Raw genomic sequence first — 16,328 nt, 5'->3', positions numbered from 1 at the left:
CCTGGTGCATCCCCAACAGGGAACAGGAAGTCCTCGCTGCACGCAGCTCTCAAGGGGGTGGCCGTCTGCCTCGGGCACGACAGGAGGTGCAGGCCCCGGGGGTGTGGGGTCAGGAAGCGACCGCCCGCGTTCCAGCAAGAGCCTGGTCTGGGTTACCAATTAACTGGCTACACTGGTTTTCCTTTAAATAACGACAACGTACACGGAAGGGGGACCACTCGGGGCTCCCAAACCTCAGCGAAGGTCCCGGAGGGTCCCTGGAGCCCAGGCAGGAGCGAGTCACAGGCATGGCATGCACTGTGGGGCCGGAGCCCCTGGGTGACGGTGGCGGGTCCGAGAGGCCCAAGTGGGACAACAAGCTGCAGTACCTTCTGAGCTGCATCGGGTTTGCCGTGGGCCTGGGCAACATCTGGAGGTTCCCGTACCTCTGCCAGACCTACGGGGGAGGTGAGCCGTCGCCGCGGGCTGGGGCACGGGTTGGCGTCTGGGGGACACACCGATTCTCCGTGGCCCAGACACCTGTCCACTTGAAGTCCAGGCCGGGGGCATCCCGGCCTTCTGGGGCTCAGGGGACTTTCCAAACTGCACTTGGACTCAGCTCACTTTAGGTTTGCAGGGCACACAGGCCGGGCCACCTGCTCCCCAGTGTCCCTTCACAAGAGTCCGTGGTGGTGCCAGCAAGCCCGCCCGCCCATCACCCGCTGCCCCACGGGACGTCCCCTGGGCTGGGTTGGTCCTTTTCTGGGGTTGACCCGTGGGTCCCATGGGATCTCCCTTTCAGGTCAACTTGCCTTCTAGCCTCTCTGTACCCGTGAGACTTGAGGGCCCCCTGAAAGTCCCAGGGGCAGTCTTCCTGCATCCACCAGGCCTCTGGCTGGAATGTGCATACGGTTTCCTTTGGGGGCGGTGGTGCGGCCCCACCGGGAACTGGTCAGAAATGGAAGCCTGTACGTGTGTGAGCTGCCCGCCACCTTCTCTGAAGGGGAGCCGTCCTCCCCCTTCCAGGGCATGCAGTGGCCCTCCTGGCAGTGGCATGTGGGCAGTGGTCAGGCTGCGTTGGGGGAACACGGGCTGGGGACTTCGGGGACATGTAGCCCGACCACCGTGGAGCAGACCAGGCGAGAGCACTGGCAGGTGCAGTTTCCCTGTTTGCAACAACACTGCTTCTTGAAAGTTTACTGTTGTTTTCCCGATCTTGAGAAGTTGGAGGAGAAATGTGTCTTGGAACTGCTGCCCTAGAGGCGTTAGAGCCACTCTGGGGCCAGGGGCCGGGCGGGCACCGTGGGCTGTGGTCACCTGAGAACGAGAGTCTCCGAGGCACACCACACCCCAGGCACCGGACAGAAGACCCAGATCGCCCCCCGTGCTGCCCCGGGCATCAGGAGAGGCACGTCTGGGGGCGAAGCAGTGACCCCCATGCCGGTGTTCACTCCAGGTCAGTAAATGCCGCACTGACCAGAACCGGGTGGCCACTGCTCAGCACTGCGACTTGCTGGGACCTTCCTGGGACCGACCATTCCGGAACCCTCGTCGCCGTGGGCCGTGTGTGGGCACTGCCTGCCCGAGGGCCCTGGGTCAACCCGTCACGCCTGTGCTCAGGGCTTTGCGGGCCCTGCTGTTTAAACTCTTCTTGTAGGCCCTATTTCCGGGTGTGAGAGCCTTAGTGCAACGTCATAAATACTCGAGTTTCAGAACTCACACTTGTCCTAGACAAGCACCTCCTCACGCGTGAAAATGACTTTTGGTCTCACTGCCCATGACCGACCGTTTTGATAAGAGGATGCAAGCAACAAGCAGATAACCCACCGCATCTTTATTCTGCACCAACTCGGGCCCCCTGAGGGTGACTACTTCCTGCCTCCCTAGTGATTATTCGACTCTTAAGGAAGGAGACTTAAAAGACACCACCGTGTCTGAGCCGGGAAACACTCAGGCGGCCCTTGGGGGGTCTGCTGCGGCTTCGGGCAAGCCGTCAGCACCTGCGGGGTCGAGGTTCCTGCCCGCGTCCACGGCAGGGCAGGCGGGGCACCCGTAAGTGGCCCCCGACGCCTGCACTGCCATGTTCTGACCTCGGTGTCCGTGGGCCCCACAGACGCAGCGGATTCGTGCAGGGAAAGGCACGTGGACGCCGTTATTGTGGTCTGACCGCGAATCCAGACGTCCGGCGGGGTGGGGCCTCTCACTCGTCGGCTGTGTCGTTCTGCATTGGCCGCAGCTGCCACACGGACGTCACAGCCAGGCTGTTGATCTCCACGGGAGACTCCCGGGGCTTTGGGGTGTCTAGATCGTCTGGGAGGCGCGGCCACCCTCGCAACTCCGGGTCGCCCCCCCCACAGAGACGGCTGGTTGCTCTCTGTCCTCTTTTGGGCTCCGGGACCATCTCGCTGATTCTCAGCAGCACCAGGTGTGCAGCCGACCCCGTCAGACCGGGCTTTTTGTCCTTTGCATCTTCTCAGTGGTCGGGACCCCGAACACGGCCGCCCCCACCCTGGGGCCGGCGGAGCGCAGGGTACTCACAGATCCACGGCGTGGGCATGTGCGCCGCGATCTGCACCCCTGCCCCATAGTCGGGCTGAGGGCAGGGCCAGAAGCAACTCCTCTCGGCGTCTGACGCTGCATGTGGGAGGGTTTTGCCCGCCCTGAGCCATCCCCCCGAGCCCAGCACATGTTCCATCTGAGCGTGCCAACCCCGCAGGGGAAGGCTGGCCCTCCTGCTGCCCCCACGGCAGGACCCAGTGTCGAGAAATGTTTCCCCGGATGCCCACTCCACTCCTCAGGCTCAGACACTTCCTAGCACGGCTCACAGCGAGGAGCCTGCGTAGGCACCGGGACCTGGCGTCATAAAGAATATACAGCTCCAGGGCAGCCAGGGGCGGCCGTGGGAGCCACTCTGCCCTCCTGCGTGCTCATGGCTCCTGCGGAGCTTCCGTCCTGGACGCACGGCTCGTGGCATCACCAGCCTGGGAGAAATGCAGCCTCCGGGCCTCTCCCCAGCCCAGGGGCCGCGTGGGGCTCGCAGTCCCACCTCTCTAATCACGTGCCTGGGTCCTCCCGCAACCAGTGGCCCTCCTCCAAACTGGCTTGGTTTTTACCCGGGTCATGGTCCACACGCTTTGGGGCTAGGGCTAAAATGCACCTAACACGCAGCGGCCGACGCTCTGGACCATGTGGCTTCTGTTTAAACCGCAGGGCTGCTTCCCCTTCTCTTGGCCTCGAGGTGTGGCAGGTTCAGCCACACCAGCTCAGTGACAGAGAAACCCCCCTCTGCTCCTCTCAGCCCCTCCGGGTGCTCCCTGCCACGCTGACCTCAGCCAGCCCCTGGGGCCCCGCCTGGGCTCCTGCCCCATCCTGCAGGCTGTGACCCTCCCCACAGTGCAGGGGATCCACGGGTCTGACCTAGAGCCTGCATGCCTGTTCCAGACAGTGGGTCAAGTACCCAGGACCCAGAACCCCTGCCTCACAGGCAGGCTCCCACCCCCAGGCCGGTCCTCACCCTGCCACAGGTGTGTTCCCGAGGTCCAAGGGAGGCTGGGAGTCCACACACCTGCAGAGGACCGATGACACAGTGTGGGAAGGGTGTGGGAAGGGCAGGCTAGGAGGCCTCCTACACTTGGGCCCTGGACACCTGGCCTGTGAATGACCCATCTCCCTCCCAGGAGTGCTCTGAAGTGGTCCGGGCTATATCCGCCCCCCAGCTCCAAGCCCCTGCTCACAGGCCCCTGGTCGTCCCGGGGGTGTCAGGTGTGCCCACTGAGGCCGAGTCTCCCAGAATTCCACGTTGTTCTCTCATTTTGTGGTTTTGCCACTGCCTAGAAGACACCAATGGGCACTGTTTTGCCCCAAACCCTGGAGTCCCTTGCAGAAGCTGGTGTGGGCTGAGTGGCTACCTCAACTCAGCGTCAAAACCTCAGATGGTGATGCAAAACTCAGAGACAGGCTGGCAGCTTGGCTCCCAGAGGCTGGGCCTGCGCCGTGCCAGCCAAGCCGGGAGACACCGGGAGACGCTGGGAGCACCATCAGGGGCCCACACCCATGTTGGTCTGCACGGTTCCCTGGCCGGCCATGCCGTGCAGCTGCAGGGATCAGTCCTGGAGCACCTAACGGCAGCAGGCCCACGGACTGCGGTTACCCAGACAAAAATGCAGCTCCTGATTGTATGGGGCCTGGGAGGGTGAGGCCGGTCAGGATGCCCTTCCCTCGCAGTATGAGAAACACCCACAAGTCCGGTGGGACGCGGGGATCCAGTGGGACCCCTCAGGGATGTGGGCTCCAGGAGGCTGGGCCCCTCAGTCTTCACACCTGTGGCCTCATCTCCTGCTCCCTCCACCACTGGCTCACTGAGCTGAAGGCTGAGCTCTCCCATCAGGCCCATGAGGCTGGTCAATGTGTGCTCCCTTGAGGGACCATGGAGCCCCCCACCGCACTGTGGCTACGGGTGCCCTCCTCCCAGCACCCAGACGGTGGTGCAGAGGGGACACTCACGCCAAGGCACAGAGATGGGTCCCGGCCCCCACTCAGGCACACAACTCAAGAGACCGCTTCAAACGTCACTGTCTCCAACATCCCTCTGGGAGCAGAGACCAGCCCCATGTCACAGGAGGGCCCGTAACCGGGGTTCGGGTGCTCCTGTCAGAACAAGGCTGTTCTTTATTGCATGAAACCTGCCACCGAAGCATCACAAGGTGGGATTTGAACAGCAGCAAACCAGACACTGGATGTGCAGGCTCGTGTCCCCCTCTCAGGGCAGCCGAGGGCACCACTCCCCCAGCCAAGGCCTCATCAGGCAGTCGGTGACCATCTGCTGACCACTGTGTCTCTGCAGGGGCCTTCCTCATCCCCTACCTCATCGCCCTGGTCTTCGAGGGAATCCCGCTCTTCTACGTCGAGCTGGCCATCGGCCAGCGCCTGCGGAGAGGCAGCATCGGGGTGTGGACGGCCATCTCGCCCTACCTGGGTGGAGTGGGTAGGCTGCCTCCCTCTGACCCCTGCCCGGAGCTGTGGGGAGGGTAGAGGTCTGCAGGTCACGTGTGTGCTGCCTGTTAGCTCATTAGGCCAGCGCACCTGTGGTGGCTTCGGATCTGCTGAAGCAGGGCCGGGACGTAGCAGTGCGGGGAGATATGCGTGGCAGCACCCCTGTGGGAGCTAACTGTGGCCGAGCTCTGAGCAGTGAGGGGGAGGGGGGCGGGGGGCCTGGGGGTGATGGGGAGGGAGAGCAGGAGGTCTCGGGGGTGAGGGCGAGTAGGGGGGCAGGCTGCTGAGTGTCTGGAGCTCCGTGCACCGGCCGTGCCTCTCCATAGGGCTGGGCTGTGTCACCGTGTCCTTCCTGGTCAGCTTGTACTACAACACTGTCCTGACGTGGGTGCTGTGGTATTTCCTCAACTCTTTCCAGTCCCCGCTCCCCTGGAGCTCCTGTCCACTGGACGTCAACCGCACAGGTAGTGCTCGGGCGGGAAGCTGGGTATCCTGCCCCCTGTGGGCCCTGACGGGCTCCCCCACACATCACCCCTGAAACCCTGTCCTCCTTACCCCACCATTTCTGAGCACTGATGGGCATGGGCCCTGACACCATGTGTGCCCCCAGCCCAGCTGTGTGCACGTGTGCCCCTGCCACAGGCTTCAGCCAAGGAGGTCCTCACAGCACACGAAATAACTATATTTGGCACTGGCTTGTACAACTGTGTTAAGCCTCCTTCCCCTCCCACCTCTGCTGACACTAAGTTGAGCTGGGCACATTCTGAAGGAGGCCACCCAGGGGCAGGTCTGGGCCTGGACGCTCTCCTCATTGGCCCTCCTGCCCCAGCTGCACACCCTGGACGGCGGTAGGCATAGGTCCCACCTGCTGTGCCTGGCATTCGGGCGGCATCCCCGGGCCAGGTCAGCCACAGGCGGCACTCCTGGTGGAGGTCCGCAGAGCCCACACCCAGGACTGAGCCCCGTGAAGCCCCTGATGGGACCCTCCTGGTTCTAGGGTTTGAGGCCGAGTGCCAGGCCAGCAGTACCGTGAGCTACTTCTGGTACCGGCAGACGCTGAACATCACAGCTGACATTAGCGACAGCGGCTCCATCCAGGGGCGGCTGCTGGCCTGCTTAGCCGCATCCTGGGCAGTTGTGTACCTGTGTGTCATCAGAGGCATTGAATCCACGGGGAAGGTGAGACCCTTGGGCAGACCCCACTGCCCGGCTCCCTCCAGTTCGGTGTTGGTGACCAGGGTCAGAGGCTCTGCTGGGAGGGCACAGGCTTGAAGATCATGCACTCTGCAGAGATGGGTACCTCTGCCTGACGACGCTCTGCTCAGATGCCAACGGGGAGATTTTCTCTGTTCTTTTTCTTTTAACGTGTTTGGGTCTCTTTGTGTAAACTGTGTTCCTTCTACAAGGAAATTTTCTATCCATGCTGGCAGTCCCTGCTCTTGTGTAGCTGTTTAGACCATTTACGTTTAGTGTGACTATAATCCAGGCTCAGTCTGCCATCCTGTCTCTGTTTCCTATGGGTCCCCTCTGTTCCTATTCTCCCAGTTCCTGAGTGTTTCTTGTGACCATGCTCTACATTTTCTGCTGCCTTGTCAGCCATGGCTGTCCTGTCCTTGGGGTTGGGCTAGGGGTGTGGCCATCGGTCCATCTGGGCGCAATGCTGCCCACGGGATGAGGCAGGAGACTGTCCCTCATGCGGCACTGCCTTTCTGTGTTTTCCTGCCCCCAGCGCACATTTTCCTGTAACGGGCTGTAAGCGGCAGACGTGCTCCTGGAGTGTTTGCTTTAAACAGTTCCTAACTTTTGAAGAGACTCCAATGATGAGGAGCAATGTGTCCACAGTTACTCATGTGGCTTCTGTGCAGGGAGGACCAGGGGAGGCCTGGGCTTTTGACTTGAAAGCCTGCCTTCACCCTGCACCCTCTCATCTCCAGGCAAAGACAGGCCCGGTGCCACACACATCCTCCCTTCCAGCGCGTGAGACATGGCTCCATGCATTTCCAGACCATGGCTCCTGACACACGTTTGCAGTCCTTTTGCACAGATCCAGACGTGTACATGTGCCTGCACATTTTCTCAATTGGTGTGTGAAGGTTATAGTTACATGAGGGTCTTTACACTTGGGAAGACCGGAATCACTGAATTAGACCAAAGCAACCATTAGGCCCAACAGGTCAGCCAAAAATTCCAAATGACCTGTGATGGAAGTCCCTAAAGAGGCATCTGCGACTCCCAGTCAATCTGTATTTTGGGGCTTGCAGGGCGGCCTTGAGGGAAAAGCATTGTCGGTGGATTGATTCTATGCAGACACCATGTGTGCAGACCCCTGGCCACATCTGACTGAAGGGACACTGGTCCTATGCTGGGGAGACAGGTGTGGGCAGGTGTGTGGCCCCAAGGCCCCCATGAAGTGGCCAGATGTGGGGAGGAGGAAGGGTGGTGCTGGGGGAGCATGGGTGTGGGTACGAGGGAGGCATCATCCCACTGGCCTGGGATGGTCAGCACCCACCACACAGACACAAAGGCATACATGAATCTGCTTGTGATCATCCCCTGAGCCCCAGACCCTCAGAGCCTGACTGGAGCCCCCTCAGCTCTTGGTGCCCTGCACCCCTGCTCAGGTGGAATCCCACATGGGTGACAGGTCGCTGGCCGCTGAGGCGTTCAGAGCATACCTGCCTCTTTAAGGTTTTATATGGAGCATATACCAGTGAAAAGTCTAACAATTTGGTCTTTTTTAAAGGCAATTTATTTCACAGCCCTGTTCCCGTACCTGGTCCTGACAATTTTCCTTATCAGAGGACTCACCCTGCCCGGGGCGGTCGAAGGGTTAATCTACTTGTTCACGCCAGATGTAAGTTGGTTTGAAGTCCAGGCTCCAGGCTGCAGGGAAAACATGAGTCAGAGCCATAGCCCAGGCCAGCTTGCTCCATCCCCAGCCATGGGAATGGCCGTGAGACAGAGGCCAGGCCCCACGAGGCCATGTGTGGGTGAGGGCAGGGAGGAGGTGGCATGGGTCTCAGGCAGGAGGCCAGGGTCAGAGGGGGACTTGGTTTGTAACACGCAGCCCACCAGGAGAGGAGCCACAGGACCCAGGGCCCACCCACTGGAGCTCACACCCTTCCTGGACCCTACCACTCTCTCTAGGAGCCTAGCACCCCCTGGGAGCTTCCAGGGCACCCGGCAGGAGGAAGGGGGCACTGGGTGTCCAGGTGGGTCTGCCTTGGGCCATCCCCAGCCACAGACACCAGGCACTGTGTCCCACCACATGAGACCTTTCAGGTCACTCAGAGCCAGTGGATATGAATGAAGCAGAATAAACACACCCGAGTCAAGCTGCTCAGACCCATTTCTCAGCCCCGAGGGGTCAGTCACCCTGAGCGTCCCGCGTGGATGGGAGCCGTGGGTTTGATGCGTCACAGAACAGCAAGACCACACTTGCCGTGTGATCTGCTCTTCCGACGGTGCTTCCAAGCTGTTCATACCCCCTCCTGAGCATCGTCCCGAAGGAAGCTTTGGGAATGTTCTGGAGCTGTGGGCTCCGCGGTGCATGTGGTCATCTGCTGCACAACAGGATTGTGCGTCCTTCCAGGTGCAGATTCTCCAGAACCCCCGAGTGTGGCTGGACGCAGCCACGCAGATATTCTTCTCACTGTCCCTGGCCTTCGGAGGACACATTGCTTTTGCAAGTTATAACCCACCCAGGTAGGGACAAGGCTTGGGGTAGTTCCTTCCAACTGAGGTGCTGAGCCTCCCGCCCTGAGGCTCCTGGGAGACACTTCTGGGAGATGCTCCTGGGAGAAGCACAAAGCACTTGCACCGTTATGTCCTGTGTGCAGGAGAGTGACCGGCTGTGAACTTGTGACAGGAACAGATTGTGGGGATCCTACCAATGACTCCGTCATCTCCCCAAGGCTGTGGGGAGGGACCCCAAGACAGCTCCCAGCCTGTTCTGGAGTGGGAGAGCCCAGATAATGCCAGGAACAAGGCCATCACCAGAGGCTGACACCGACCAGCAGGCCATGTGTGTCATGCATGGGGTCAAAAAAGCAGAAATACAGGGTGTTTCAGCCTCCCTGGTCACTTAAGATGGACATGGGGCTCACACCTGCTGTGGGAACCCCAGGAGTCTCAGGCATAAAGCACCACCTGTCACCAACCAGGCAGCTGCAAGCTCTGGGACCATCTGAACAAACGTGACCCTATGCAGTGGTCAGAACTTATCCCCCTCAGACATGCAGGGGTGGGGGGTGGGCCCGGGATGCTCCACACGACTGCAACCAAGTGACCACCTCAGCCCACTCCAAGTAGCTTGCAGATCATCTCAGCCAAGCTTACTGTAGGCTCCATGATGCCCTACACCCTTGCTGCCTGTGTCCAGGCACGGGTGGAGGCTGACCACCCGCAGTCTCCAGCTGGCAGGGCAAGGACGGTGTCAGTGGGGAGGGGTGGTCAGGGAGAGGTCAGCGGGGAGGGATGGTCAGGGAGAGATCAACGGGGAGGGATGGTCAGGGAGAGGTGGTCAGGGAGGGGTCAGTGGGGAGGGGACTGTGGAAGGGGATCCAAGGCCATCCTGAGACTACTGGGAGCAGAGTTGGTGCTGGGGGTCTTGGGTGTGGGGCTCGTGTGTGGGACGGGGTGTCCCGGAAGGGGGCATGGAGACAGCCCTAAGCACAGAGGCGCTATGCATGTGTTTTCTAGGAACAACTGTGAGAAGGACGCAGTGACCATCGCCCTGGTCAACAGCATGACCTCCCTCTATGCCTCCATCGCTGTGTTCTCCGTCTTGGGATTCAAGGCAGCCAACGACCATGGGCGTTGCCTGGACAGGTGAGCACGGTGCCTGGGGCCTGAGGGCGAGCTGTCCACAGAGCATGGCCTCCAGACGATGCCCACAAACCACCTTTTATTTCCTGAGGGGCATGAGGTGGAGTGTCCAGAAGTTCATGTCCACCCGCAGCCCAAATGTGACCTGGTGTCAGCTGGGGGTGGGGATGTCTCTGGTCGCTGCTGGTTAAGAGGAGGTCCTGTTGATGAGTGGCCCAATCCAGTGGCTCGTGTCCTTGCGGGAGACCCATGAGGGAGGCCCTGGATGAGGCAGAGGGTGGAAGGACGCAGCCACGAGCCCAGTGGCGGGAAGCACTATCCCCTGAGCTCATGGGAGCGTGGCTCTGCCCACACTGCACCATGGACCTCTGGCCCCAGAGCCAGGAGGATGAGTGTCCGTTTGCTCTAAGGTTTTCAGCCGTAGTCACCTGCCACGACAGCCTGGGGCTCGGAGGCCATGGGGATGGTGTCAGTGGTGCAGCGCTGCTAAGGCTGTCGATTCTGGCCCGCAAATAGCCTGTCCGAGGTGGTTTGCCAGGCGGCCCCACAGACATGCGCAGGCTCACCCCCTATGATGCTGCCGGAGGGCCTGGGGCCCAGGGCAGCCCCCGTAGAATGACCGGTCCCCTGTCGTGTTGGTGTCGAACGGCCCCGGTGACACCTGCTGTGAGCACGTTTGAGTCGTGCAGAGGGTGGAGGGGCAGCGGAGTGGCTGCACAGAACAGCCTGAGCTTGGGCCCCGGGGCAAGTGCACCCGCTGGAATGTTCCCGAGAGGCTGCAGCACCCACATGGTGAACTGTGAGATGCCCGCTAGGGAGCAGCAGGGGCAGCGCCCAGCTGTGGCCACTGAGCCTTGTGAGCAAGTCTGTGCTCACGGCGACAGCAGCAACCCAGGCCTACGTGAGGTGCTTCTGCTGCGTCGTCCCTGGGAGTTTTGGCCCGGCCGCCTCACGCGCAGGACCCAGGGCACGTCAGCGCAGTACTCGAGGCACATTTAAGCAGCAAATCACCTGCAAACAGCACAGATCTGCAAACACCGTGGCCTGAACAGACTGTGAGGGTCCCTGTGACAGGAGGAGGTGAATCCGGAGGGCTGAGTGTTGCCCACCAACCCGGGGCAGGCCGCTGACCACGCCAGAAGCACCACAAGTATTGATTTCGAGGTTACAAATCTATTTCAGCAAGTAGGCAAAGTGACAAGCTCGGGAACGCCCTTGGGCGTGTGTTTGGGCCGCCCTCGAACCAGTGAGCATCTGAGGGCGGTGGCAGGCAGATGGGGACCTGGTGCCGCTGATCTGCCCAAAACCCTCCCAGGGCACTGCCGGTGCGCAGTCGAGGAGGCCAGGGCCCACTGCCCACTGTGGGCCTCAGGGGCCGCCCCTCCAGGTGGGGTCCCTTCTGTCCCCGCAGCTGCCCATCCCTCCTGAGGGCCCTGCTGTCCTGCTGGGAGTCTCTGGGGTGCGGGGCGCCCAGCCTAGCGGGCACTGGCCTGTCTCTGCAGAAACATCCTCCACCTCATCAATGCGTTCGATTTCCCCGACCAGAGCATCTCCAGGGATGACTACGCAGCCGTCCTCACGCACCTGAATGCCTCCCAGCCCGAGAGGGTGGCCAGGCTCCATCTGGAGGCTTGCCACCTGGAAGACTTTCTGGATAAGGTACCCGGGGGGCCTGGCCCTGCTCCTGGCAGCTGCGAATCTCCTCCACAGACCTGGACCAGGCTGGCCTGGGAGCCGTGAACGATGCCTCTAAGCCCACCCTTAGCCTCAGCTTGGCTGAGCTTCTAGAAAACCTGTGGCCTCAAATGTAATGTGTCCCACAGTGCCCTGCCCAGGAGGCTGGGGGCCAGGCTGGCCCGGGAGACCAGGTGTCACCTGTGCACGGGACTGGGGTTGGGGGCAGTGTATGGGTCACGGAGCTGAGCTGTGGCCAGGCCAGGAGGTGGCCCCAAGGATATGGGCTGATGCACCTGAGCCCCACCCCCCAGGCATATGGTCACCTGCTGGCCACGCGGCAGCAAAAGGGAAGAGGTTCCTCCTGCTTGGAGGTGCCGCTGTGGCTTGCTGTGTAGCCAAAACAGGCAGGGCTGCCACCCGGCCCTGGGGTGAGCCGGTCACTGTGTCATAGCATGGGGCATGCTGGCACATGTGTGTTGCAGAGCGCCTCAGGCACGGGCCTGGCCTTCATCATCTTCACGGAGGCCATCCTCCACATGCCGGGGGCCCCCGGGTGGGCCGTGCTGTTCTTCGGGATGCTGTTCACCTTGGGCCTGTCCTCAATGTTTGGGAACATGGAGAGCATCATTACGCCACTCCTGGACATGGGGCTTACGCACAGATCCATCCCCAAGGAGGTCCTGACGGGTGAGTGGACTCCAGGCCACTCCCTGTCCCACTGCCTCCTGGCCCCCTGTCCACGGGAGCCCCCGAGAAGGGCTGGGTCTGACCACCCCTCGGGGCTGGTCCCAGGGGCTCTGCGCCCACTCAACATCCCTCGAGGGCCATCCTGGGAGACCCAGGGGCCACGCAGGGGCAGAGCAGGGGTCACTGCCAGCACTGCTCCCTGATGCCAAGTCCCCTCCTGTGCGTCTTCCTGCTTCTGGACACAGGGCTGGGCCGTGGTGGGGAGAGCAGACCGGGAGACAGGTGCACCAGGCAGGGAGGGCCTGAGAAGCAGGGGGACCAGCTCGGCGACAGGGCGGCACTGTTCCTCCAGGGCTGGCCTGCCTGCTATGCTTCCTCTCGGCGATCTGCTTCACGCTGCAGTCGGGAAACTACTGGCTCGAGGTGTTTGACAACTACGCCGCCCCTCTCAACCTCATCATCTTTGCCTTCCTTGAGGTGATCGGGGTCGCTTATGTTTACGGGCTGCAACGGTGAGTGTGCACCGCCCCCAGGTCCCCAGCCCTCTGCTCCCAGCACCCCCAAGACTGCGGTGCACGTGTGTCGGGCAGCCACTCTCTTGGCAGCACGAGATGGCACGTGGCCATCAGAGCCCCTCCCAGACGCAGGGCAGCTGCCTGGGCCCCCTGCCTGTGGGGATGGGCAGCACGATGGCCCATCTCCAGTTCGCAGGGTGGACTCCCCAAGTCCCAGGAGAAGTGGACACTGGGGCATCGGGGAGCCCACCCACCTTGACCCTGTCCCAGCAGCCTCTGAAAAGGTCCAGCACTGGCCCTGCCCGTCCCCGCCTGACTCTGACCCACTGCACACCTGGACTCTGCACCCCACCTGTCACACCTGTCATTCACATCTGCAGTCACACCTGTCACACCTGCTCTCACCTGTCACTCACACTTGCCTTCACCTGTCACACCTGACACTCATATCTGTAACACCTATGCTCACACCTGTCACTCCTACTTGTCACCTTTGCACTCACACCTATCAGTCTCACCTGTCAAACACCTGCTACTCCTGACCAGAGCCCTGCTCAGATGGTCCTAGAAGTTGTGACCTCTGCCCGTATTCCCTGGGGGCCCTGGGAGGCTCCAAATGCCAGGCATTGACTGCTGTGCTGTGGGCCTGGGGCCAGAGGGCTTGTCCCAAGGTGGGACGCTGCTCACCTGGAGAGGCAGCACGGGGGCAGCCAGATGGTGCAGACTAGCCCAGCAACGTGCAGAGAAACAGCCCTGGGCACAACCAGCCACAGGGCATCAGGAGGAGACACATGAGGAGCTGAGGGAGGGGCTGTGAGGAGGGTCCTGTCCTCCTGCCCACTCCCAGGGTGTAAGCCATGGCCACTGCATGTCCTGGATCATCTTCATCCCCGTCCCAGGGCGCTGTATGGTGCTGGGCCTGACATCTCCTTCTCTCCCACAAGTGGGGCCTTGGGGGCTCCCCTGTCCCCACTCTCACACAGCAGCTGGAGCCTCCCTCGGGGAAACCCATAGGGCCTTCCTGGGGCATCTTGTACAGGGTAGGGCGGGCCTCCCTCCTGGGGTCTGCAGAGGCTGGGAGCCCCTGGGAGCCCCTCCTGCCCAGCCCTCTTCCCCAGCTGGATGACCCGCTTGCTGGGGCCTTTCCCACATTCCGACCAGGGGACCTGGGAGCACTCTCCCCAACGGCAGCCACTCAGAAAGGCGTGGGAGTAAAGGCCAGAGTGGCAGTGAGGGCCAGCCCTGGGGGCCCTCTCTTGGTGACACTGGATGAAGGCCGCTGGCTAAGTGGGCAGGTGGGAGAGCCTGAGCCCTGTGTTTCTGTGGCAGGTTCAGTGACGACATAGTGTGCATGACCGGGAGACGACCTAGCCTCTACTGGCGGGTGACTTGGAAGGTTGTCAGCCCACTGCTGTTGCTGACCATTTTCGTGGCCTACATTGCCGTTCTGGTCTGGACGCCGCTGAGCTACAGGGCCTGGAACACCCAATACGTAGGTCCTCTGGGGGAGTGGGGAGCCACCTTGGGCCTGATCTGGCCCTTTCCTGTGCTGCCCAGGGTCCAGATGACGTCCCAAGTGACCTTGCAGGCTGCCTTTGCTGTGAGACCCAAGGCTGCCAGACCCCCAGTGTCCCCTCGGGGCACCAAAGCCAACTCTGGCCAGGACCTGGGGCAAGGCCTCAGTCAGTGGCAGGAGGACCACAGCAGTTTCCAGGTCCCTGGAGCAGCTCATACAGGGACATGGCCTTGAGCCAGACTTCCCATGGCCTGTGGGGCTGACCTGCAAGTGCCCATTCCTGGTCTGAGTTGAAGGAAGGTGTGTAGGGTGCATGTTGCTGACCCACCACTGAGCCTGGTCAGAAGAAAGGGAGCAGAGGCCGCTCTCTGGTGCCAGCCTTTGTCCACTGGCTGTGCTCTAAGCTGCGTGGGCCCAGCCCACCTGCCACCCCACCTGGCCCCTCAGAACCTCATACGTGCCACTACCCCTCCTCGGGAGCATGGAGGGAATTCTGTTCCAAGTTCTGCTGAGCAAAGGGACTGGCTCCCATCGCCAGGGGCAGGCAAAGGATGAACGTGCCATATTTCTCAAGAGTTTTCATGAATATTGTCCTATCGATTCACACGCTAGTTCCTCACATTGGTCTCAAAAGAAGTGCCTGAAGTCGGGTAGGTGGTGTGACCCTCTCTCAGAGAAAAGGGAGCAGGGCACAGGGCCCAACCACATCCAGCAGGTCAGGACAAGGCCACCCCCAAGGTCGAGCAGCCCCTCCAGGTGCTGGGAGGCTCTTGGCAGAACACCATACCCCGGGCCCTGGGCCCACACCTCACAGCCCCAACCCTAGAGAGGCTCAGCCCCGAACCTGAAACTTCAGGGTGAGGTGTCCTCGCTGCCCCGGGACAAGCCTCTTCCACTGCCCGCCCTGCAGTGAACGAGCCCTGCTGCTTTGCTTCAGGCAGAGGCAGGGGAGGCAGGCCCACACCACTCAGTCACCGTGGCCGAGGCTCAGCCTCACCATGTCCTTCCCCAGATGCTCACCTGAGGCCTCGTGTCCCTACAGGCACGGTTCCCCTCACGGCAGGAGAAGTCCTACCCAGGCTGGGTGCAGGCCACCTGCGTCCTCCTGTGCTTCTTGCCTGCACTGTGGGTTCCAGGTGTTGCCCTTGTCCAGCTGCTCGCCAAGCACAGACGGAAGCAGAAGGACACCTGGCAGGACAGGCGCCCAAAGCTGCAGGATGGAGGGGCCTCCTGAGGGCTGGGCCGTGGGTGGCAGGGAGGGCCAGCCTGTGTGCCGCTTGCCCGCCAACAGCCAGACCCCATTACACACTTGCCCAGACCCCAAGGACTGTGGTTGCTGCTTCCCACATCCCTGCACCCCCCAGACCTGGCTCATAGCACGGCCCAGCTCCATCACCACAGTTTGCACGGTCTCTCCAGAGCGGGAGAGCCTGGTGTTCAGCTCCTGGCACCCTGCAGCCTGGGGTGTTACATGATGCTGTCTGGGTGGCCAGATGCTGCACTCAGTGAACCCTTCTAAGGGCAGAGGGCAAGCAGGCCCAGTGGCCAAGCAGGCCAGCAGAGTGGCCTCCGAGGAGGCTCCCATCCATGCCCTTTGCAGCTGGGGGCCTGGCACACAAGGGTTGAGGGGATCTGAAGGGCGATCTCCAAGGAAAAGTGGAGGCTATGGGAAGTCCCTTTCTGCGCCTGGAGTGCTCAGGTCATGGGCAGGGTCTGTAGTGACCCATACTGACAGGACCTCTCGGGTAGCAGGGACACGGGTCTGCGTCCATGCCCAGGCCCAGGCAACCCAGTGTGCGGGGCGTCCTGACCAAGCCCGTGGCCTGGCCACTCCTAGCCCAGGACAGGTCTTCCCTACATGAGCACAAGGTCTGGCTGGAGCTGCAGCCCGTGTCAGGGCGCCGGCCACTCTCCTGACCTTATTTCTGAGCAACACAGCCCTTTGTTCTTCAGACATTCTCTCAGAGCCTCAAATGTGGGTCTAGAAGTTACAAAAAGGCTGATTATCATTCAGGCTCCGAAGGTCTCCAAAGGAGCATTGACCTCACTCCATACTATGCCCCGCTGCAGCCTCAGTGGGAGGTGCTTCCTCATCCAGCTCCAGCGCACTCACCCCTCCACCTGCGGGGTGGTCT

The 16,328-nt window shown here is 61.6% G+C and overlaps 1 protein-coding gene across 1 annotated transcript; it reads left to right on the top strand.

Annotated features, from left to right (window-relative positions):
* The first annotated feature begins 204 nt into the window (after positions 1 to 204).
* Positions 205 to 15,517, top strand: SLC6A18 (solute carrier family 6 member 18). Its single transcript, XM_038583359.1, has 12 exons — positions 205 to 447; positions 4,823 to 4,963; positions 5,298 to 5,435; positions 5,969 to 6,150; positions 7,715 to 7,825; positions 8,564 to 8,676; positions 9,673 to 9,801; positions 11,301 to 11,457; positions 11,958 to 12,162; positions 12,515 to 12,674; positions 14,007 to 14,169; positions 15,236 to 15,517. Exons 1-12 carry the CDS (start codon positions 288 to 290, stop codon positions 15,425 to 15,427), a joined length of 1,851 nt encoding a protein of 616 aa, XP_038439287.1. The 5' UTR covers positions 205 to 287; the 3' UTR covers positions 15,428 to 15,517.
* The last annotated feature ends 811 nt before the right edge of the window (positions 15,518 to 16,328 follow it).

This window comes from Canis lupus, chromosome 34, assembly GCF_011100685.1.
Source record: "Canis lupus familiaris isolate Mischka breed German Shepherd chromosome 34, alternate assembly UU_Cfam_GSD_1.0, whole genome shotgun sequence".
Classification (NCBI taxonomy): domain Eukaryota; kingdom Metazoa; phylum Chordata; class Mammalia; order Carnivora; family Canidae; genus Canis; species Canis lupus.
The sequence above is the reverse complement of the archived record's forward strand: the minus strand, read 5'-3'. Positions and strand labels throughout refer to the sequence as shown.

Bases quoted from the DNA above. Each gene is read 5' to 3' on its own strand.
- SLC6A18 (XM_038583359.1), top strand. From the start codon at position 288: ATGGCATGCACTGTGGGGCCGGAGCCCCTGGGTGACGGTGGCGGGTCC. The intron at 6,151-7,714 runs GTGAGACCCTTG...TCTTTTTTAAAG, and splicing joins GCATTGAATCCACGGGGAAG to GCAATTTATTTCACAGCCCT. The intron at 14,170-15,235 runs GTAGGTCCTCTG...GTGTCCCTACAG, and splicing joins GGGCCTGGAACACCCAATAC to GCACGGTTCCCCTCACGGCA.